Source organism: Oncorhynchus mykiss, chromosome 27 (genome assembly GCF_057628025.1).
Source record: "Oncorhynchus mykiss isolate SJ-2025 chromosome 27, ASM5762802v1, whole genome shotgun sequence".
In the NCBI taxonomy this organism is placed as follows: domain Eukaryota; kingdom Metazoa; phylum Chordata; class Actinopteri; order Salmoniformes; family Salmonidae; genus Oncorhynchus; species Oncorhynchus mykiss.
Genome location: NC_143048.1, coordinates 31,732,062 through 31,756,741, shown reverse-complemented (window position 1 = coordinate 31,756,741; position 24,680 = coordinate 31,732,062). Strand labels below are relative to the sequence as shown.

The 24,680-nt window shown below is 45.8% G+C and overlaps 1 protein-coding gene across 3 annotated transcripts in view; it reads left to right on the top strand.

The window, feature by feature from the left end:
* The window catches only part of LOC110507935 (SPRY domain-containing SOCS box protein 4), a 42,119-nt gene extending 19,210 nt beyond the window's left edge, over window positions 1-22,909 (top strand). Inside the window, exons 2-4 of one of the 3 annotated variants that reach the window (XM_090223870.1) lie at window positions 2,467-2,617; window positions 11,851-12,782; window positions 20,971-22,909. In XM_090223870.1, coding sequence (XP_090079996.1) covers window positions 12,074-12,782; window positions 20,971-21,098 — 837 coding nt within the window. In that variant the 5' untranslated portion in view covers window positions 2,467-2,617; window positions 11,851-12,073 and the 3' untranslated portion in view covers window positions 21,099-22,909. Of the gene's footprint in view, window positions 1-2,466; window positions 2,618-4,600; window positions 5,248-11,850; window positions 12,783-20,970 lie in introns of those variants that run through there. The other 2 variants (XM_021588357.3, XM_021588356.3) reach the window with 2 other exon arrangements.
* Window positions 22,910-24,680: the final 1,771 nt, after the last annotated feature.

Here is a 24,680-nt window from a genome sequence, read left to right as displayed (position 1 = left end):
CTTGCCTCGTGTCTGCTGTAGGCAGGTCCACATTGGTTATGTAATGATTAGAGCCTTCAGTCCTGTGATCTTGGCTAAGGTTTGAGGGAATGTCCCGTGCTGAAGCCTATTAAAGTAGCTGTACTGCACATCCAGGTTACTAAAGTTCCTTACCCTCAACTTTACTAGGTCACTGTTTGACTCTGAATTCCCCTACACTCAACTTTAGTACACTTACATTTGAGTGTCCTTTCACCTCCCAACGCGCCTGCCTTATTCCACATCACTGTCTAGGCCGGTGTCCTGTCTTATTCTACTGATTGTCTCATGGGGCTCACGAGTGGCGCAGCATCTCAGTGTAGAGTCGTCACTACAATCCCTGGTTCGAATCCAGGCTCTATCACATCTGGCCGTGATTGGGAGTCCCATAAGGCGGCGCACAATTGGATCAGCGTCGTCTGAGTTTGGCCAGGGTAGGCCGTCATTGTAAATAAGAATTTGTTCTCAAGTAACTTGCCTAGTTATATAAATGTTAAATAAAGTAAAAAATCTGATCCTCTCCTCCAATCCATTTTAAAGAGAGAGGCGAGGAAACACGGACTAAAGAAGCAAGGATTCGACTGCTAGTGATGTTTCCAGACACGGTCTAATATGTACTGTCCTGATTCTACCTGCTGTCTCGTTGGCTCCCTTCTGTTTCTCCTTAGGAAGTAGGCAGGCCACAGTAAGGTGATTGACCTGTGACCTTTGGACTTGGTGATTTGGTTGTTCGCTGCAGACTCCAGATCTCAGATGAATTAACAGGTGAACTCACATACAACCAGCAGACACTAGTCTACTAATAATTTGCTCCTTACAGTTGATGGACCCAATTCAACTCCTTCATTGGACATTGACTGCATTCCAGAACCATTCAAAGTGTAAAACGGGCACAAAACAAGAGTGGACTTTGATTACGCATGCTATAAAAACACTACACCTTCCAACAAAAGCAGCAGAGATGAGGTGCTGTCGTTTTATTCAGAGATACTAATAAAAGATCCTGTACATGTCATGATGCCAAATGTTGCTGAGTGCTTTTGATTGTTCATTCCTATTGATGGATTCACCCATGTGTTATTTAATAGATTGTTCCCATTTCTATGACCCAGGGGCCAGGGTGAGGAACCTGATCAGAACTGTTTGGGCTTACTTAACTGCTGGCCCAGGTAACCAGAGCCTTCAGCCTGGGTACTTATTAATATTTGAACAGGGTCCAGCCCAATCAGCTGAAATGCTCTGTAAACATGGAGAGACTGATTTGGGTTATAACCTACTAGTACCACAGTGACAATAGTGAGCGCTAGGCTAAGTCGCTATCCGTCGCCACCCCATTATGAATTACATTCTAGAGCATGATTTATCAATGTACCCCAAGCCCTTTTATAAAGTGTATAGGAGGTTCGACCCACGTGGAGCATCAACATGCCGCAGTCGGTTCCCAAGCGCTACCCAAACCTGTTTTTCTGGGCTTTTTTGTTGTTGCCTGTATGGTGATGTGATGACAAGTATCATTGTCTGTAATTTATCCATTGATTTGCCTAACTGTTGGCTGATAGGAGGGATTTTATGAGAGGAGTTGTGAATGAGTCATCAACAAATATTTTATTTGTCACATGCGCCGAATACAACCGGTACCGTGAAATGCTTACTTACAAGCTCTTAACCAACAATGTAGTTCTAGAAATGGAGTTAAAAAAACATTTACTAAATAAACAAAATTTTAAAAGTAAAATAACAATAACGCGGCCATATAAAGTACCAGTCAAAAGTTGACACACCTACTCATTCCAGGGTTTTTGTTGTTTTTACTATACGTTGTAGAGTAGTATACGTTGTAGAGTAGTACTGAAGGCATCAAAACTATGAAATAACACGTTTCATGTAGTAACCAAAAAAGTGTTAAACAAATCCAAATATATTTGAGATTCTTCAAAGTAGCCTCCCTTTGCCTTGATGACCCAGAGTTACCTCTGCTGCAGAGGACAAGTTCATTAGAGTTACCAGCCCCAGAAATTGCAGCCCAATTAAATCCTTCACATAGTTGAAGTAACAGACACATCTCAACATCAACTGTTCAGAGGAGACTGCGTGAATCAGGCCTTCATGGTCGAAAGGCTGCAAAGAAACTACTACTAAAGGACACCAATAAGAGGAGACTTGCTTGGGCGAAGAAACTCGAGCAATGAACATTAGACTGGTGGAAGTCTGTCCTTTGGTCTGATATTTTTGGTTCCAACCACGGTGTCTTTGAGACGCAGAGTAGGTGAACAGATGATCTTCACATGTGTGGTTCTCACCGCGAAGCATGGAGGAGGATGTTTGGGGGTGCTTTGCTGGTGACACTGTCTGTGATTTATTTAATCGGCATGGCTGCCACAGCATTCTGCAGCGATAGGCCAGTCCAAATAGGTGAAAACCAGATGAGGTATCATTTGTTTTCAACAGGACAATGATCTAACACACCTCCAGGCTGTGTAAGGGTTATTTCACCAAGAAGGAGAGTGATGGAGTGCTACATCAGATGACCTGGCCTCCACAATCACCCGACCTCAACCCAATTGAGATGGTTTGGGAGGAGTTGGACCGCAGAGTGAAGGTAAAGCAGACAACAAGTGCTCAGCATATGTGGGAACTCATTCAAGAGCATTCCAGGTGAAGCTGGTTGAGAGAATGCCAAGAGTGTGCACAGCTGTCAAGGCAAAGGGTGGCTACTTTGAAGAATCTAAAATCCAAAATGTATTTTGATTTGTTTAACAATTTGTTTGGTTACTACATGATTCCATATGTTTCATAGATTGAATGTCTTCACAATTATTCTACAATGTAGAAAATAGCCAAAATAAATAAAAACCCTTGAATGAGTAGGTGTGTCTGAACTTTTGACTGGTACTATATGTCCTGCCCTGCTCACCTTGACTAACCTTCATAAATAGCTCCTGTCAGAATGTGTCTTGTGATTGGTTGTGAGTGTGTGTGTACTCAACCCAGTGGATTATGCCTCCAGAATACACCTTGTGCTTACAGTAAAACGACTCCTGCCAAGTCTGACTGAACTTTGAACGAGCGGCTTTGTCTGTATTGGAGCCAGATCTCAACTTCACTATCTGGATCCAACTAGTGGCAATGCACCTACTGGCCCCCAGAGCAGTGCTAAGGTATGATGCCAGCTATTCTGTTATCCAGCTCTATACTGGCCATTCTGCTCTTGGCTGGGTGCATATCTGGAGGAGCTGGATTACTGAAACAGTGTGTTAGGGTGTGATATTGTGCTCGTCAGTCTCCTTTGTGTATGAGACGGGAATTGATTTGGACAAATGGCTGCTCATTTACCAACCCTGGCTGGCCAACCCCCTTTGATCTTTGTTGTAAAGTGATTCATCTTCACTGTCTGTCGGTCTGTTTTTAAGAGGAGATAAAAGTAGCACTACTCTTTCAAGATGGCTGTTTGTGATGCGGTGTTGTGAAGGAGATACTCTTTTATAGCTAGCATCCTGCAAGTTTTTTTTATGTAGTATGTGCACGCACATAGTCTGATCTGTAATCTATTTCTACCATTCCTCTTTCTCTGTTGCTCTTTGACTGCTTTCTCTTTCATCTCCCAACCTTTCCCCCCTCCCCCACTCTGCCTTCCTTGTCTTTAGCCATCCTTTTTTCCTCTCTTTACTCTCTGATCTGTCGCATGATTGCCTTTTCTACTCACTTCCTGGTGATGGAGTGAATGGAACCTCCAGTGGTAAAACGTATCTCTTTTGTCTCACTCCACCTCCACATTTCTCTCCCTCTTTCTCTTAATTTCAGTGAATCATGCTGCCTTCTCTGTAAGGGACTGTGCTTTTGACAGTTGTGAAGCAAAGGTTGTAGCTAGCTAGTTGACTGACGTGTGTGTGTGTGTGTGTGTGGTGAGGGTTGAAATTGACCGGAATGTAGAAACAGTGGCGTTAAGGGTTTCCAGCCTGTGCTCGGTGCTGTCCTGCTCTGCTCAGACGAGGGGAGGTCTTCTGTCTAACACAGAGGTCATACACACACACACACACAGCTGCTGTCACTCAACAGGAGCCTACGTCAAAACAAAGCAGAAACAACAGGTTATAGTGTCCTAATGTGCGCTCTCTTACGCAAACTTTTTTTTTATACAGAATGTATTAGCAGGTGGTCGTAGAATCTCTGTGTGTGTGGTATAGAGACTTGACTGGACTCTACAGCTTGTGATTTAAGCCACTCCAGATTGAGGAAAGGGCATGGTGAGAGGAATGCCGCTCTGAAGTGTGGGTAGGAGCAGATATGGTGGGAAGGCTTTCTTGTCTCTCAGGGGAGAAACATGAGAGGGAAAGGGGGATGGATAGGCACTGAGAAGGCTAGAGAAGAGGCGGGCATGGTTGCAAAGCTGAACAGTGAGAAGGTTAGGTGGGAGAGGGCTGACATGTTGTTGATATGAACAAGTATGTCATGTTCTCTCCATACTTGTAAGGTTATGTGTCTGTGAGAGGAGGAGTAACATGATACAGCTCTCCCACCATCATTGAGCCCTCCCTCTTTCTCCCTTAGTTTCCCTCTATTCAGTCTCTCCTACTGAAGGAACACTACAGAGCATTCTCTCTTTCCCTCACTCCTAATGAGGCTGCCTCCGCAGCAACCAGCAAAGTACAGTCCAGCCAAGGTTGCTTTCCGCTCTGAGTTCTGGAAGGTTTGGTCAGTGGCATGTCCACAGAACCTTTACCCAAAAACAACTGCTCTGATTCTCTACTCTCTATTCACTTCTCATTTTTCGTCGTCCTCAGGACTGGCCTATTGCATCAGTCACTTAGTCAGTGAGGGACTGTTTACCAGTCTCTTTGTTCTCTTTCCTGCTCTTTTGCTTTGTTCCATCGCTCCACTTGAAGCACAGAGCGAAAGAGAGACTGGGGTGTTTTCTAATAGTTGGGAAAGACTTTCTGTGGCCTTATGCTTAGCCACCTCCCTCGCTCATCCCCCCTTTCTCCTTGCAGTGGCTGTTTTCCTGTCGTAGCTGGGAACTGACTGAGGCAAGACTGTTTTCCTGTTGTGGCGTCACTTACTGACATTTCTATTCTATTTCTCGCTTTCTGTATTTCTCTCTCGATCCACTATTCTGGCCACAGTTGGACAAGGCTTTTAGGATTTCCTCTCTCCTCTAGTGTTTGCGTACACATTGCCTTGAGTCGTGAGAAATCTAATTGCTGACACCAGCTTGACCTTGGATATCGCATGGTAAGAAGTTCCTCTCATTCTGTTTCTTTCTCCATGTTGGCGCTTGCTCTCCCTCGCTCGCTCTCCTCGTCTTTCTCTGTCTCGCTTTGTCTCTAGTTCTCTGTGTGTGGCACAGTTGTGTTCAAGCAATGTTGTGCTAGCATGTTATAGGGACTCAGTATGGGAAATATAAAATGAAGGGAGCTGTGTGATACTCTAGCATTCCCCAGCTGTTTGGCACACAGAGAGCAAGAGAAGCCATTTCCTGTAGGTTTGGGGTTATACAAGTCTGGAGAGTAGGAGAGTCACTGTCTTTTCTGTCCTGTGAGATGACGTGCGCTGCTTTTTTAACAGTAAGCAGTAAAGCACACTCATTATCAGGATGTTATGCTCTGTCTTGAAGTATTGGATTTCATCTTGGCTCTCTCACTGTAACAGTATCTTATGGTTTGTTGCCGTACTTGCACTATGGTAGTGGAGTATTATTCAGTCTCACAGTAAATCCCTCAGTGTTGTATTTTTAAGTTCCTGTTAGAGCAAGTAATATTTGTGTTAGGTCGAGTGTGTACGACTAGTGATGTGCTCACCCTATCACTAACGCAGTTCGTTCACACCTCGGTGTGTGTCCGCTAGTCCTGGCTCAGATAGACTGGATCACTAAAATAGCTCAAACTCTGTCCACCTTTTGTGTGACATTGGAGTTATCCTCAGAATCTCACATTAATAAGTGTAACCCCTCATCTTCCAATACGCCCACATATCACTGGTGTTTTCCCCTCTGCTCAATAGTCATCTCTAGAGAGGTTTTTCTCCCGTGGAGTTGTATTGATCCCCGGCCAGCCAATGGCCCACGACACAGACAACAACACAATGCAATGGGAAACGATTTACTCTTGAGTTAGGACTGTGTGACGGGCATCTGCTGCTCCACAAAGCACATGAGATGGAGGGGAGGAACAGGGGAGGGAGGGAGGCACAACAATCTTGGCGCCAAGGGATAGCACGTGGCTGAGAGAAAGGCGTGCTAAGGGGACAGATATGATAGGATGTATGGGAACAAAGGGTTGCTAGCAAAGACATGCACGGTTTTAAAATCCACTTAGAATCAGATAATCTGCTATTTATTAGCTGTATAACTCAGATGGTGTGCATGTGGAAAACTGCATGTCTGTGCATGTGTCGGTTCAAAGCTGCTGTCACTCGTTTGATCTTGTCTGCTATAATGCGCCTGCAAGGCATGTATGAGTCTCTGTGTGGCCTTGTATTGTCCTGCCAGTCTCTGTATTTGCTATGCTAACAACGACACTGCCAACGCCAGCCAGCTCTTCTCACCTATACTAACAGAGGAGAGGTGTACCAGAATAACTAGTGATGTTCATATTCCTCTGATTTCTCTACTTTGCTCATCATCCCTGCCTCCTGTACCCATCTCTTCCCCCTTCCTGTAATCTCCCTCCTCTCGCCTCTGTTCATCACTCCAGATTTCCTCCATTAAGGTATGGACACTTCAAATTAAATCAAATGTTATTAGTCACATGCGACAAATACAACCGGTGTAGACTTTACAGTGAAATGCTTACTTACGAGCCCCTAACCAACAATGCAGTTAAATTATTTTTTTTAAAAATAAAAGTAACGAGTTATTAAAGAGCAGCAGTAAAATAACAATAGAGAGACTATAGACGGGGGGTACCGGTACAGAGTCAATGTGCGGGGGCATCTGTTGAGGTAATATGTACATGTAAGTAGAGTTATTAAAGTGACTATGCATAGATGATACGAGTAGCAGCTGTGTTAAAGGAGGGGGGTGGTACAATGCAAATAGTCTGGGTAGCCATTTGATTAGATGTTCAGGAGTCTTATGGCTTGGGGGTGGAAGCTGTTTAGAAGCCTCTTGGACCTAGATTTGGCGCTCCGGTACCGCTTGCCATACGGTAACTGTCTATGGCTAGGATGGCTGAAGTCTTTGACAATTTTTAGGTCCTTCCTCTGACACTGCCTGGTATAGAGGTCTTGGATGGCAGGAAGCTTGGCCCTGGTGATGTACTGGGCCATATGCACTACCCTCTGTAGTGCCTTGCGGTTGGAGGCCGAGCAGTTGCCATACCAGGCATTGATGCATCCAGTCAGGATGCTCTCGATGGTGCAGCTGCAGAACCTTTTTGAGGATCTGAGGACCTATGCCAGATCCTTTCAGTCTCCTGAGGGGGAATAGGTTTTGTTGTGCTTGCTTCACAACTGTCTTGGTGTGCCTGGACCATGTTAGTTAGTTTGTTGGTGATGTGGACACCAAGGAACTTGAAGCTCTCAACCAGCTCCACTACAGCCACGTCGATGAGAATGGTGGCGTGCTTGGTCCTCTTTTTCCTGTAGTCCACAATCATCTCCTTTGTCTTGATCATGTTGAGGGAGAGTTTGTTATCCTGGCACCATGCAGCCAGGTCTCAGCCTATAGGGAGGTGGTCAGTCTCGTCGTTGTCGGTGAGTGAACAGGGAGTACAGGAGGGGCTGAGCACGCACCCCTGAGGGGCCCCTGTGAGGATCCCTGGGAGGATCAGCGTGGCAGATGTGTTGTTACCTACCCTTATCACCTGGGGGCGGCCTGTTGGGATGTCCAGGATCCAGTTGCAGAGGGAGGCGTTTAGCCCCAGAGTCCTTAGCTTATTGATGAGTTTTGACGGCACTATGGTGTTGACCGCTGAGCTGTAGTCAATGAATAGCATTCTCATATAGGGGTTCCATTTGTCTAGGTGGGAAAGGGCAGTGTGAAGTGCAATAGAGATTGCATGCTCTGTTAGGGCGGTATGTAAATTGGAGTGGGTCTAGGGTTTCTGGAACAATGGTGACGTGAGCCATGACCAGCCTTTCAAAGCACTTCATGGCTACAGATGTGAGTGCTACGGGTCAGTAGTCATTTAGGCAGGTTACCTTAGTGTTCTTGGGCACAGGGACTATGGCGGTCTCCTTAAAACATGTTGGTGTTATAGACTTGGGACAGGGAGAGGTTTAAAATGTCAGTGAAGATGCTTGCCAGTTGGTCAGCGCATGCTCACAGTACACATCCTGGTAATCAGTCTGGCCTTGTAAATGTTGACCTGTTTACAGGTCTTACTCATATCGGCTGCAGAGAACGTGATCACACAGTCTTCTGGAACAGCTGGTGCTCTCATGCACGTTTCAGTGTTATTTGCCTCGAAGCGAACATAGAAGTAGTTTAGCTTGTCTGATAGGCTCGTGTCACTGGGCAGTTCTCGGCTGTGCTTCCCTTTTGTAGTCTGTAATGGTTTGCAAGCCCTTCCACGTCCGACGAGCTCCAGAGCCGGTGTAGTACGATTCGATCTTAGTCCTGTATTGATGCTTTGCATGTTTGATGGTTCGTCAGAGGGCATAGCAAGATTTCTCATTAGCTTCCGGGTTAGAGTCCCACTCCTTGAAAGCGGCAGCTCTAGCCTTTAGCTCAGTGCAGGTGTTGCCGGTAATCCATGGCTTCTGGTTGGGGTATGTACGTACGGTCACTGTGGGATGACGTCATCGATGCACTTATTGATGAAGCCAATGACTGATGTGGTTTACTCTTCAATGCCATCAAAGAAATCCTGGGACATATTCCAGTCTGTTCTAGCAAAACAGACCTGTAGCTTTTCATCTGACCACTTTTCTTATTGATCAAGTCACTGGTGCTTCCTGCTTTTAATTTTTTGCTTGTATGTCGGAATCAGGAGGATAGATTTATGATCAGATTTGCCCAATGGGGGATGAGGGAGCTGTATGCGTCTGTGTGGAGTAAAGGTGGTCCAGTGAATTTTTTTTCCATGGTAAGATTAAAGTCCTGTATTAAAGTCCTCGGCTACTAAGAGCGCCGCCTCTGGGTGAGCGTTGTCTTATAGTGGAATACATCTCATTCAGTGCGGTCTTAGTGCCAGCATCAGTCTGTGGTGGTATGTAGACAGTTACAAAAAATGCAGATGAAAACTCTCTAGGTAGATAGTGTGGTCTACAGCTTATCATTAAATACTCTACCTTAGGTGAGCAAAACCTTGAGACTTTCTTAGATATCGTGCACCAGTTGTTATTTACAAAAATACATAGTCTGCTGCCCTTTGTCTTACCAGACGCCTCTGTTCTGTCCTGCCGATACAGCGTATAACCAGCCATCTATCTGTATGTTGATATTGTCGTCGTTCAGCCAGGACCCCGTGAAGCATAAGTTATTTGTTTGGAATGTCCCGTTGGTAGTTTAATCTTCCGCGTAGGTCATCGATTTTATTTTCCAAAGATTGCACGTTTGCTAGCACAATGGAAGGAAGTGGGGGTTTATTCAATCGCCTATGAATTTTCAGAAGGCAGCCCGACCTCTGGCCCCCTTTTCTCCTCCTCCTCCTCATGCAAATGACGGGAACTGGGCCTGTTCCCAGGAAAGCAGTATATCATTGACGTTGTGGTGCTTGTCGGACTCTGCCAGTCCGTGGTGAATAATTGCAGTTTGGATGTCCAGAAGTTATTTTCGGTCATAAGAGACGGTAGCAGCAACATTATGTACAAAATAAGTTACAAAATATGTTAGAAGCAACGCAAAAAAAACACAATTCATTAGGAATACATAAAACATCAGCCTTGTTCTCCGGCGCCATCTTGCAGACTTAGCACCTCTGTTCAGAGTGCCAGCCGTAATTTATAAACCGATTCTACTTGTAGAATCACACAAAAATATTGGCAGTCAGACGCCCACCGGTGGGTGGTCCCTAAAACTAATGTTGAACGAACGTCAAATGAGCGGCAGATTGACATTTGTTGTAGTGGGTGCGCTCTTACACTCTCAGACCCATCTCCTCCCTTGCACCCATCTCCTATCCTCCACAGCTCAAACTATATTGAAGAGGACAGAGGCCCAGATTAGTATAAAACACCAGATGGTTTGGTGTGTGTGCCTTCACACACTGGCCACAGGGGTCAAGAGAAGACTCACAACATGCATACAGAGAGACATTACTTCACTCACAGGATGGAGAGACCGACACACACCAGCAGCACATAGGCTCAGAAGTGTGTGCACGCGCGTTGCTAATGCTATTGACATGTGACTGCAGACATCTTGGTAATGAAGTTGAGATCAGCAGGAGAGAATGTCACTCCTTTTCCATTCAATGTTTCATCTAATTGTCTGCCTGGATGTTTCTCCCCCCAGGGGTCATAAGATGACGAGTAGCTTCCCTCAGACGAGACAAGCCACTTAACCCGTCTTTAGCACTATCTCCGTCAGCAAGTGTCTGCATGTCATACAACACAGTGTGATCAGTGAGTCTCAGTGGGCCTCATTGCGTTATGCGTTGTGGTAAATAGGACTCTTCATTCCAGCACAAATGACACCATGAGTCATTTATAAACTTATAAATGAATTAATATGTAATCAAATCACATTTTATTGGTCACATACACGTGTTTAGCAGATGTTATTGCGGATGTGGCGAAATGCTTGTGTTTCTGGTGCCAACAGTGGAGTAATATCTAACAAGTATTGTCTAACAATTTCACAATGTACACAAATCTAATGTAAATGGAAGACGTAGCTTTAATTTGTATAGCGAGAGACAGTGCAATGCAAATGAGGTTTGAAACACACTGGCACATGTGTATTGCTTCGCACAGACAGTAGTTTCAGTGTTTGTTATGTGGTTATTAAATCTTGCCTCCTCTGCCTCGCCTCCTCTGCCTCGCCTCCTCTGCCTCCCCCTGGTGTGTGGGTTGAATGTGACCACTTCCCGCCATTTGTGTCCCAGCAGCAGCTCAGCTCTCTCAGGGAGTTACAGGTTGCCAGTTAAGTGTTCTCTCTCTGTTCTCTATAAGTGGAGTGGGTCTCTTTCCTCAAACAGGGAGGGAGTATTTGAAACAACATTTTGGAACAGGTGGAAACAGATGAAGTCGGTGGGTTTATGGGAAATGTAGTGGGAGGGTGAATGTGCCAGAGATAGTTATGTAAAATCTGTGGCACGGTAACTGACTGTTTTGACATCTTTGTGGAATGATTTCTCAAATCTTTTTGGTCTTGTTTAGTCTCCACTCAGAGGAATGTTAGTGTTCCATCTAGAATATCCTTCCTTTTTAAGAACACACAAAGGCCTTTTCATTGTGTGCATGTGAGTGACCCCACTTTTGTCATGGTGTGTTTTGTTATACAATGTTTGGTCTTCTCTGTTCAGTATCTGGTAAGTGTGTGGTTGAGTGACTACGTTTCTGGGTTGGTGGGGCAGTCTCCTCTTGTTTGGTGTGTAGTTTGTGAACATTCATGTCTGGTGCCCTTTGAGTGTGAGGCTGCTCAGATGTTCCCTCTTCTTTCAGAGGGCTGGTAGGAACCACAGGGCAACCGGAGGCTGTTTCAGACTGGTACATCTTTCTTTCGTGTCTTCCTCCCCTCTACTCTTCTGATGCGTTGTTTTTAATTTGGGTGAAGGAAGCCTTTTGCAGCAGCCTGTCTGTTTGAGAGTTACATTTTCAATATGAGAGGAAAAGGGCCTTTAAAAAATGTTTTTGTTGTTTTCGCACAGCTGCTGTGTGTAACATGAGTTTGGGAAAGTGAGAATATGTCATAATAAAGTCAAGTAATGTTTTCCTCTGTCTCTCCTCTAGTTGCGAGTTTCCTCTGACAGTGGACTGAGTGTCTCTGTGAGCGTCTCTCAACCTGGGACAACTGCTCTTCTGGCTACTCCTCTGACAGTGGACTGAGTGTCTCTGTGAGCGTCTCTCAACCTGGGACGACTGCTCTTCTGGCTACAGCGTCCATGAGGTAACGGCGGGAAGCCCCATACTACCCTCGCTCCATCCCCCTCTCCCTCCATCCCCCTCTGCAGCGATGGGTCAGAAGATCTCAGGCAGCATCAAGTCAGTGGACGCACGGGGTGAGCCTTCATACCGGCCGGTCCGCCGTGAGCTGCGGGGTCCAGACTTCTGCCGGCCTCCTCGTTTGGACCTGCTTCTGGACATGCCCCCTGCGACCTCTGACCTGCAGCTCCACCACGCCTGGAACCCCGAAGACCGCTCGCTTAATGTCTTTGTCAAGGAGGACGACAAGCTGACCTTCCACCGCCACCCGGTGGCCCAGAGCACCGACTGCATCCGCGGCCAGGTGGGCTACACACGGGGGCTCCATGTCTGGCGGATCCACTGGCCGGTGAGACAACGAGGAACACACGCTGTCGTAGGGGTGGGCACGGCTGACGCTCTTCTACACTCTGTGGGTTACACGGCCCTGGTGGGTTCGGACTGTGAGTCGTGGGGTTGGGACTTGGGCCGGAACAGACTCTACCATGACAGTAAGAACCGTCCGGCCTCCACCTCGGCACCAACATACCCGTGTTTCCTGGAGGCAGACGAGTCGTTTGTTCTGCCAGATGCCCTGCTGGTGGTGCTAGACATGGACGAGGGCTCACTCAGCTTCATGGTGGACGGCCAGTACCTGGGCGTGGCCTTCAGAGGGTTAAAGGGCAAGAGGCTGTACCCCATCGTCAGCGCCGTGTGGGGACACTGTGAGGTCTCCATCCGCTACGTCAATGGACTGGATCGTAAGTCAATATCCTTATGCCTTGACAGTGGGAAACCTCTCTCTCTCTGGCTGTTTTGCCTTCTGTTTGTTCTGTCTATATTTATATTGTGGGGTTTGCTGTATTCTGTGCTGTGGTTTTGCATACCTCAGTCAGCATAGCATACTCCGACAAGGCTATGTATTCTCTAATACTGTAGCTCAAAGCAACTATAATATCAGCAAGTCAATGCTGCATTATACCTTGAGGGCGCTCACTTTCCTTTCTCTCTGGCTCTTGTTTAGAAAACAATAAAGCACAATGTCAAAACCCAGTGACTCATACACCCATACTCTCCCCATCTCTGAATATAAAACCAAGTTGGAGCGCTCGCTTTTCATTGTTTACTGTGTTGATGAGGGGAGGCAGGCGGGACGAGGGAGGCGTCTGTAGGAAATGTTGAACAGCACAATTATATTGTGTTTGGAGCTGGGGCTTATTTTAGAAGTGCTGAGGCAGCCTCTCGCCCAGGGGAGATTTCTGATGAATCGACATGCGCAGAGCACATGAATATGACCAGTGGGAGGGGTGGAAAGATGGAGGGACAGAGCTGGAGGAAGAAAAGAGAAAGGGAGGGAGTGAGATGAAGTGGTTAAGGTTAATAATTATAAATTAAACTTATAGTGCTTTTTATTACAATTTCATAGCACTTTAATAAGCAACAACAAAACAAAATAATGCAATTTTGTAAAACAGTGGATGGACTGTCATGGCAGGCAGGGTAGTTAGTTAATGGCTTGCATAGTCGGTGCCAGGAGGAAGGCTAGAGTAGAGGCAGTTCAGAGATGAAATGGAGGGAGGTCACATCCAGGGGGTTTCAGATTGGTCCAGAGCCGTTCATCAGGGCGCCCTTGCTGATGCAGCGCTTCTCAGTAGTACTCTCTGAAGTCAGACTCCATGGGTAGAACCCCTCCACTACCGATGTGTAGCACCCACCTGGGTGTCAGAGAAGCACACTGCACATCAGTCCAGAATAGTCCTCCCTGACGCTAACCACTGGAGACAACTACTGAAAAAGGTTGAAGGAGAAAGACATTTGGATTTAATCATCTGTGTGTCTGTCAGTCAGTCATGGGTTTTGGACATAATGGACTGGAGACGATGAGGCTGTGTGTTGACAGACAGTAAGTGACCGTTTCCTCACTAGGTTAGTCCCAGAGACTCTGTCTGAATAATACTGTAGTAGTGACAGCCTGAGCATGGAGATGCTGTATACCAGTGGTGGCTTACCTTCCTCCTGCAGACCTACTGGATACTGAGATTCTACCAATCAGCTGCTCATCAGGACCTAGATTAGCTGCATCAGCTGTGTTGGAGCAGGAGCTAGAGTTGGCCACTGGTCTCTGTCAATCTATAGCCTCCAGTACACTAATCAGTGGCATGTCAGTACAGCGAGACTAGCTGATAGTGTTTTATACTTCAGACTGCCTGGGTCGACTGTATACAGTTCTGTGTGTAGTGACTGCCTCAGCTACTGTGGAGAGAAAGTGGGGGAGGGCCTGCTGGTGTGTGTTTCTCGGCTCTGATCTATAAAAAGATGTCTTTACCCATAGTAGGCTTACCCATAAGCTCTCTCCTCAGTCAACCCCCCCCCTCCCTTAGACGGTCAGACATTAACTACTAATTTTCATGGCCGCAAGCCAGGTGTTTGTGTGAGTTCACGGAAGGGAGCCAGGAGTGGAGTAATTCTGGAGGCAGTCCCAGTGTGGCGCAGAGCTCAATGTCTCGCCTTGCGAAGGAAGGTGTGTGTGTGTATTGTGCCCCATACAGTCACCCTCTGTTGCATGGTTTTCTTGTCTCTATCTCAGACCAACACACTGGGCTGTTTGTGTGGAACTTGTGACATTAATGCATTATTCTATAGCCCATTAGAACACAAGCCCTATTCTTCATCAACTGGTTTACTTTCAAGAGGACAAAGGAGGGGTTTTAGTGTTGGTTTATTATAGGGCATGGGGTTGTCTCACTCTTCCCCCCTTCTATTTCTCTCTACCCTTTTTCTCAATTTCCCTCACAATATCCCTCTATTTCTCCAGCCCCTCTGCTGTGTTTTCCCAAACTAAATGAAGATGGAGGAAAGTTAAGGGAATGAAGTTTTATAATGTAAGAGAAGCTAATGGAAGCAGCTTCTGAAGCATAACTCTGTCCACCCCATGTCCTTGCTTTGTCACAACTCTGTTGCCTCATTATGTAGGAATCCTGTGTATGTCATCTTCTCTCTACACTGATGTTAATAGTATTTATTTGTTCTGTGGGAATGCTCCAGAGGAAAGCATGGTATATTATAAATTGGGTAGTTTGGGTACTGGATGCTATTATGGCTGAAACAGCACTTCAGCCAGAGGTATATCAGACAATAAACCACTGGTCTCATGCATGAATTCTATTTATCTTAGTAATCAGTTTATAATAGTAATAAGGCACATCAGGGGTGTCTGAGAACAACCCTTACCACACCCCCTCTGGCCTTATTGCTTAATTATGCTTTGGAAATGGGGCACACGCACAGGAACATGCAGACAGTATATGAGTATGCATACACTGAGATGCCAGGCATTGGCTTGTATTCCCCAATGTAGCTTCTCCATGTTTCTGTTTTAGACGCACTGTGGTAGAGGAGTCTTCTCTTTCTCTTGCAATAAAATCATGTGAAGAGAGAGATGTCCCTCCACTTTTCCATCACTTTCTCAAATTGTCCCTTAACACAGTTCATGCAATTCTCTGATCCTGTCTTTCTCAGCGAACACACAGTTTCTTCTCCACACGACTTTCACACTGATAGAAGCTTTATTGATTTCTTTAGTGTTTCTGTTGCTCCATAAAGCCTGTAAATAGAAAACAATAGGAGAGGTGGGGATCAGGCTGTCCTGCTAGCTATATTCTAATAGCACTGTTCTTCACATACCAAAATGGCACAACACTACAGCCATAGGGAGGCTACCAGCAGCCAAACTCATTCAGAGCTTAACAAGAGAATAACAAGAGGTGAGCACTTTGCAAAACCTCTGTTACAAATGCACACCATTTCATGCTGGCTCTTTCTCTCACTCGCTCTCTCCCCCCGATATCTCTTTCTCACTCACTCCCACTATTTCGTTTACCCTCAAATCCCTGCTTCAATATTTACACTTCTGATCATGTAGGGGAGTTGCCGTAGAAACCGTTTAGCTGAATGGGGAGAGGAGACGTTACAGCAAGTGCTGGCTTGGGGAGGGAGATTTAGGCTGGGGATGATGTGTTGGCTGGGACTGGATCATCTTGGTTGTGAATGGAGGCTCTTCTTGTTTGGAGCCATGAAACTCTGCTGTAAGTCTCCTGATAGTGTGGAGAATAGATTCACAGACAGTGAGTATGTTTACATGAACACTAATAATTAGATATTAAACTTATGTCAGCAGGCCGAGTATGGTAATAGTCACAAACACCTTACTCTGCTTATCTGAATTGGTTTAATGTCAAAATCGAGGTAAGCATACAGCGATTTTAAACACACATTTTATTTTGCGATCTTTAGAATGATTAGGACACGTAAACCGCTTAATCAGCGTTCCAGTGGTGTGTTTGATCTGCACATGTGCCAGCACCGGTATTGCAAGCCTCCCTCTTATTATGCACGAGTGAAGTGAGTTTGGAATAACAGAGTGTGCATCTTTAGAAATAGTTTTCAGATACAAACTTTATATGTCCCAACTCTGAATATAATAGGCTTCGCAAAAATAACATTGTCACTGTGGTAGAACGTTTATTTTCATTGGTGATTTACTGCTGTCAACAGGATTATTAGGGAAATAGTTACTCTTGCAAAGTATGTAAACGTTTTAAACAAACTATTATATTAATCTGACTATCCACAATAATGGTGTTGTGTGCATGTAACTGTACTCAATGTCTTGCAGAGGTATAGCAGGCTTTATTATGCTGAGGACCCGAGTGTATAGGGGCACTGCAGGGGTCAGTGGCTAAATGGACTGGATCATTTGCTTCTGTCTGGGGATCAGTGGCTAAATGGACTGGATCATTTGCTTCTGTCTGGGGGTCAGTGGCTAAATGGACTGGATCATTTGCTTCTGTCTGGGGGTCAGTGGCTAAATGGACTGGATCATTTGCTTCTGTCTGGGGATCAGTGGCTAAATGGACTGGATCATTTGCTTCTGTCTGGGGATCAGTGGCTAAATGGACTGGATCATTTGCTTCTGTCTGGGGATCAGTGGCTAAATGGACTGGATCATTTGCTTCTGTCTGGGGATCAGTGGCTAAATGGACTGGATCATTTGCTTCTGTCTGGGGATCAGTGGCTGGGACATTTGGTTCTGTCTGGTAATAAAGCGCTAACGGACGACTGGTGTCCGTTAGTTCAGTGAGCAATTGGATTCAGCTGAAGTCAGCGATTCAATTTGGACGCTGACATTTCCAATTTGAGAGAGGCTGAGGCTTGCCCTTTCTCTTGCTCTCTCTCTTCCTCACTGCTGTTTCCATTTGTTTTTTCTCACACTCTCCTTGTGATGTCCTTTCTCTCTCTCTCCCTGTGGTGTGTTCGTTCTCTCTCCCCCTGTGATGTTCTGTCTGTCTGATGGGCGCTCACTCACTCTCCCTGTGATGTGCTCTTGGGGGATTGGTCACTGTTGTACGTTCTTTGCCATGCTTACTTACTGGAAAAATCAATCACGCAGGATGAGCTGCTCATTTTATGCATTGACGTCACACACGTCTTGTCACAAGATTGTCATTTTATACATTTGTGTGACACACACACACTACTTGCCATAATAAGTCAGTCTTTTCATATATTTTACATCTGACACACACACACGCTCCCACTCCCAATCATGAGGTGGAATCATTGGAACTGGTGCACAGTTTGAGATGTTATCCATCTCCACTGGCACAGTTCTCCATATTGATTAGATAAGCTCTGAGTCTGGAATCAACAAGTCCATACTGAATATCCTGACAGCAGGTCAATTGGCATCTCTCCTGGTTGCACGCAAAGACTGTGAGTCTGAGAGGAAATGAGAGATGGCGGGAGAGATTGATCCGAAACAAAGATGGGGAGAGCGCGAGAAGAAATTGGGACAGCAGGATCAAGATACGTGTGTGGACACCCCTTCAAATTAGCAGATTCGGGTAGTTCAGCCACACCTGTTGCTGACGGGTGTATAAAATCAAGCACACAGGCATGCAATCACCAAGGTCAAACATTGGCAGTAGAACGGCCTTACTGAAGAGCTCAGTGACTTTCAACGTGGCACCGTCATAGGATGCCACCTTTCCAACAAGTCAGTCTGTCAAATTTCTGGCCTGTTAGAGCTTCCCTGATCAACTGTGCTGTTATTTTGAATCGGAAATGTCTGAGCAACAACAAGAACTGTTCGTCGGGAGCTTCGGGAAATGGGTTTCCATGGCCGAGCAGCTGCACACAAGCCTAAGATCACCAAGTGTCGGCTGGAGTGGTGTAAAGCTTGTCGCCATTGGACTCTGGAGCAGTGGAAACGCATTCTCTGGAGTGATGAATCATGCTTCACCATCTAGCAGTTTGATGGGTAAATCTGGGTTTGTCGGCTGCCAGGGGATCGCTACGTACCCCAATGCGTAGTGCCAACTTTAAAGTTTGGAATAATCATCTGGGGCCGTTTTTCATGGTTTGGGCTAGGCCCCTTAGTTCCAGTGAAGGGAAATCTTAATGCTACAGCATACAATGACATTCTAGATGATTCTGTGCTTCTAACTTTGGTAACAGTTAGGGGAAGGCCCTTTCCTGTTTTAGCATGACAATGCCCCCGTGCACAAAGCGAGGTCCATATAGAAATGGTTTGTTGAGATCTGTGTGGAAGATCTTGACTGGCCTGCACAGAGCCCTGACCTCAACCCCATCGAACACATGTGCGATGAATTGGAACGCAGACTGAAAGCCAGGCCTAATCATCCAACATCAGTGCCCTACCTCTGTTTCCACCTGAGTGCACCTGTATGTAGACAGGCCTAGAGCATGCTCCCGATTGTCCCAGAATGAGAGCCCTGGACTATGCCTGAATCAGACAGACCCAGACAGCATCATATCTGCTTTACTGACACAAACCTGTATCTCACCATTATTAACCGAGCAGTGGGGGAGAGGGGGACTGAGTCAGGGGAGAGAAAGATGGATGGATGGACATAAACGGGATAGGAGGAGAGGGATGGAGATGAGAGAAGAAAGTGGTTTGCTTGATATTACTTTCTAGTCCCTTTAACTGAACCACTTCCAGCTAATTTGCTTCCATTAATACTTAATATCACCCTGTCCTGTTTGCTTTCATCCCATGTTTTGAAGTGTAATATGGGTTTTTATGAACCCACATGGCATGCAGTTCAGCAAGCCAAGGCAGACATGCTTCTGCATAGAATACTGACCAACATGTAGCTGTTATTCTCCCCTACCTCTCCCTTTTCTCTCTTTCTTTGTGAAGACTATTTCAAGGTAATCATGATACCCAAGAGATACGCACCATACAAGTTTCTCCATGCTCATATACGAGTCCTCAACCTGCAAACACACCTACATTCACCGGAGCAGTGTGGAGTCTGATAGCTCAGCCAGACTGTTGATTGACAGCAGACATTAACAGACTCCTGCTCAGATTCCCGCTGTTTGATGGGACCACTTGTCGCTGGTGGCAACGCAGGGAGAGGGCGCACCAGCTGGACGATTGGACAGTTTCCAGGAAGCAGCAGCAGCATCATAATTATGATCCCTCCTATGCAATTCCCATAGCTCCACTGAATAACATGCTATGTTACTGTTCCTCTCAATTGACTCAACTATGGCTCTCTATGTTAATAGGCTTGCCTTGTTTGTGTGTGTGTTCCTGACACACGGCTACAGTGAGATGATCGTCTTCCTTTAGTAAGCCTAGGTAATGACACACCAGTGTGTGAACCATGTGTGTGCAGGTGGTGAGAGCTACCTTTCATTACTGAGTTCAGAGGTCACCTAATATATCCAGGCTCTCTAACAGGAATTGTAGGTTTTACATCCTCCAGGTGGTGCCCAACTGTCTTACGCCCTATGACTGTCTTGCGCCCATATAACCATGGAGTCAGACAAACAGAAGAAACATGCAGACAGGAGATTACATCCATCCATCCATCTCCCACAATCCCTCTGCGCAGCAAGTGAGGTGTAGGCTGTGACCATGTGACCTGTTTAGCCCATTAGTGAGTCAGATAGGCAGGCCGGATCCTGGAAGTCGACATCTGGAAGTGCGTGTGTATTTGTCTGCGTGTGTCTAAGGCCTATGTTTTACGGTAGTTTCTTGGAAGTTGAGTCAATCATCACTTTGCACGTTTTTTTTTAGATCTTTGTTAGTTTTAAGAACATTCATTATATGGTGAAATAGATCATGTCAAAAGCCAGCCTGCCAGCAAGCCTGCTTTTGTATCACATCCTATGGAAACAAGCCTGCTTTTGTATCACATCCTATGGAAACAAGCCTGCTTTTGTATCACATCCTTCCTATGGAAACAAGCCTGCTTTTGTATCACATCCTTCCTATGGAAACAAGCCTGCTTTTGTATCACATCCTATGGAAACAAGCCTGCTTTTGTATCACATCCTTCCTATGGAAACAAGCCTGCTTTTGTATCACATCCTTCCTATGGAAACATCTTAGTGTGTAATACAGGAGAGTCCAATGTCAGTTTGTGTCTAATATATTTTGCTGTGTGTTGTCTAGTGGTCACGTAGCTACAAGGGCACCAGTCCATTTAGAGGATTCCCTAGGGTCCCCCTTGACACCACCCACTCTGTCTATTCCAAGCCATGTGGCCAGTGACTCAGCATATTGTGTATGTGTACTTTAGTGAGGGAGACTGTGTGTGGTGAGCTCCTGAGCATCACCTTCACACAGTGCTCAGGAGTGTCTGCTCTGTAAGTCCAGCACAAACAGATGGTCACGGCAGGTGGACCAGTCAAGTTGACGTCCGTGAAGGGCACTCTCATTGTCAAAGTTTCTCTGTGTGGGAAGATCTCTGACACAAAAAAAAAAGCACTTAAAAGCCCTTCTGAGAATGATATATTGCTTAGTCTACACCAATATTAAATGCACTCATTGCCATTCCTTCTAAAATAGCATCTATTAAATCTGTGTTAACATTCCTTTTTTAATGTCCTCTTCTCTCCTGTCTGTCACAGCGGAGCCCCTCCCCCTGATGGACCTGTGCAGGCGAGTGGCCAGGCTGGCTCTGGGGCGGGACCGACTCAACCAGATAGACACCCTCCCTCTGCCAGAGACCCTCAAGAACTACCTCCAGTACCAGTGACCCCACACACTCACCAGGACAACGAACGACTGACTGCTTGACGGCAGCTACATTTCACTACAGTCAACTCCCAAAAATGTAACCCTGACCCATTGGACATCTACTCAGGATAATTATGATGGTCTGGAGGAAGCCTATGAAGGAGTTCCGAGTTTCTTTTTAGGATTTGTCTGTTTTTTTATTTTTTTTATTTTTTATTTGCTCACTGCTGTGATGGTTGATGGACAGAGGGAGGATTAACGAAAGGAGGGGGTGGGCTTGAGACTGGACTGTAGCAGAAGTGTTGGGCTATGATGCTGACTTCTCATTGGGTATATGGGTCTGTAGTTCTTCTAGAATATGTGCCTGGAGGAACAGGGCGTTTGGGGATGATGCATATAGACATCATACATAGTTACTGTACATCTATACAGATTCTCTGGAAGGCTCTCGGAACATCTAGAGATTTATATTTAGACCCTATAGCAGGCTCCACTGAGACTCACCAGCCCCTAGCCACAGGGAGTTAGATATTTATATTTAGACCCTATAGCAGGCTCCACTGAGACTCACCAGCCCCTAGCCACAGGGAGTTAGATATTTATATTTAGACCCTATAGCAGGCTCCACTGAGACTCACCAGCCCCTAGCCACAGGGAGTTAGATATTTATATTTAGACCCTATAGCAGGCTCCACTGAGACTCACCAGCCCCTAGCCACAGGGAGTTAGATATTTATATTTAGACCCTATAGCAGGCTCCACTGAGACTCACCAGCCCCTAGCCACAGGGAGTTAGAGGATGGAAAACACACAGGCAGGCAAACATCCTTGAATGCATGCATGCATATGCAAACACTCGCTCATGCTCAGAGGGGCTGTTTTCAGTGTGAGTGGCGTGAGGTTTTATGCATGTGTGGGTTGGTGCGTGTCGGCCTTGCTCCGCAACAGGCAACCCGAGGCATCAGTCAGACCCACTCGGACTCCACTGAGTTTGGGGACACTGCATCCCTGATATCTTTTAGAGCCCTGCTGCACTACACCTCCCTCTCAACTGGCAGTCTCTTTATTTATCAGCGGATTTCATTGGATCCAGGCTTCCATTAGGTCTCTGTCTGGGTGAGTGACTGGGTCTGTGTCAAATGGCACCCTATTCCCTACATAGTGCACTACGTTTGATCAGCCTGATCAGGAGTAGTGCACTACGTTTGATCAGCCTGATCAGGAGTAGTGCACTACGTTTGATCAGCCTGATCAGGAGTAGTGCACTACGTTTGATCAGCCTGATCAGGAGTAGTGCACTACGTTTGATCAGCCTGATCAGGAGTAGTGCACTACGTTTGATCAGCCTGATCAGGAGTAGTGCACTACGTTTGATCAGCCTGATCAGGAGTAGTGCACTACGTTTGATCAGCCTGATCAGGAGTAGTGCACTACGTCGGGATAGGGTGCCGTTGTGGACATACCCTGGGATGTTGTCAGTCAGTGTGTGTTAAAGCTGATTGAAGTTGATCAGAGGGCCAATCAGCTATTACTGTTTATGTGCCTGCGCAGAGAAAGCACATGACACCTCTGTCACAGGAGACTGTTTTTAAAAAATGTATATGCTGCTTTGTTTTTTCACTCCTGTTCTTATCCCGATGGTGATATTCCTCTTTTAAATAAGTTCTCTTTTTATGAATGAGGCTTTTGTTTATTTCTATTGTATTAAGATCTATTTGCCGAACAGGAAGTGACCCGGTTGAGACAGGAAGTCTCGCTGAGAGAGACTGATCGAGGAATGTGCTGCAATTAGCATCTTTTTAAATGTGAATTAAAAAAAACTGAACCCAACATACTGGTGTTTTTTCCCCAATTGGACCTACTGTCACCTCAGCGTGTCAGTGTCATCCAAATGAAGTCGCAATGCTGCCCAGCACCGTCACACACTAAGCCTTTGAACCAAAACTATAGTATTGAGTTTCTCTAACTGTGATTTAAAATCTGATGCTGTAGTTGGCTGCATGTATTTGATATTTAGTCTCAGTAATGTTTTGTGAACCTGATGTCCCATGGGGCAGGTAGGCTGAACAAAGCCTGTTGCGATCACAGTTCAGACAAAGCAGCTTTACTGTTCAAAAAACCCTTCATGGTTTACAGCATAAATCTGTCTCTGATCATACTGTAGAAAAATCACACCAGGACGAGAGCGCCAAGCAACAGCAAAGTGGTCATGATGAGATGATTTACCGCAAGTTGTGAGTGTGGTTGTAGGGAAGGAAAAATGTCCCTAAATGGTTACAATCATCCTCCCTCTAGGAAGGCTTGGTAAGGATGGTCTTGCAGGGCCATAGTTACCGGGCCATAGTTACCTGCCCATTACCAGAAGGGTACATAACTGGTGTTCTACCACATGGATCTCGAAGGCTTTTGTGCTGAAATTCAGGTTGAGAAGCGAGGATTTGAAGGAGAGGATGAGAACGGGTTTTGGGGCATGATGCCGGACACTACAATTCGTGAGGCTAAAACCAGGTATTGGAATATCGACTCCGTAATGAATTTACTCCCTCGCGGAATCGTAGGATCAAATCAGGATAAAAACTGAAGTTGTTTGACCTGTTTTAAAAGGGGCTTATCCTTGATACACCCTGTTTCTTGAGTGTGTTGTGGCAGCTGCACTGCTATGATTACAATTGAGCTCTAGTCTATCCAGTTGACTGGGGTATAATCTAACAACGGTGGCTATTGGCTCTCTCCTTTCCGTAATCTTCCCCCTCTCCCTACTCAATTCATTTCGTCCCACTACTCACCCTCTCCAAGCAGCTTTCCATCATCCATATTATTACTGTCTGCACTCCTCCTTTTTCTCATGCCTGTTATTTCCATCACTTTCATAATGAAATGTGAACTCTCCCCTCACCTGTCTATTCTACTGCATTCACACTCCATGATGTCCTATCAACATTCCTCCTCTCACTCTTCTCCCTCCTTTACCTCCCTCTCATCCTGTAGTGAGTGACATGTAGGGTGGAGGAGGGAATGTAGCGGTTGAAGGGCTGTTGTCTTGCATGGAGGGAAGATTAAGAAATGTATACTCGTTTAGTTATTTTCTTCTGCAGAGCGTGGTGTAAAAGTTAAGGCAGATCCAATGAATGAGTGCTAAACTTCTCTTTACTCATCATTAAAATAGGTCAGACTCCCCATAGTCAGCCCTGTAGACACACCACAGGAGGTTGGTGGCACCTTAATTTAGGAGGACACGCTCATGGTAATTACTGGAATGGTATCCAGGTGTTTGCCGTTATGGACATTATTATGAGCCGCCCTTTACTTACTGTAGGTAGCTGTCAATCACATTTTAAATAGCCGTGAATGTGGTGAGTGCAGGCATGCATTACAACTGGCAGAACCACTAACACGAGGTTAGCAGCACATGGCTGGATGGTACCTGGTCTTCCCAGAGCTGTGGTGTGGTCACAACACACTGGCCTGTGAATGGACCTGGGGGCTTGTCAATAACGTCTGAAGTAGTGTTAGTATGGACTGGGGAGAGAAGGACCATTGCCCTTTTCAACAACATTACAATACATTGTTGCTGCGACATCAATGACAACCATATGAAGAA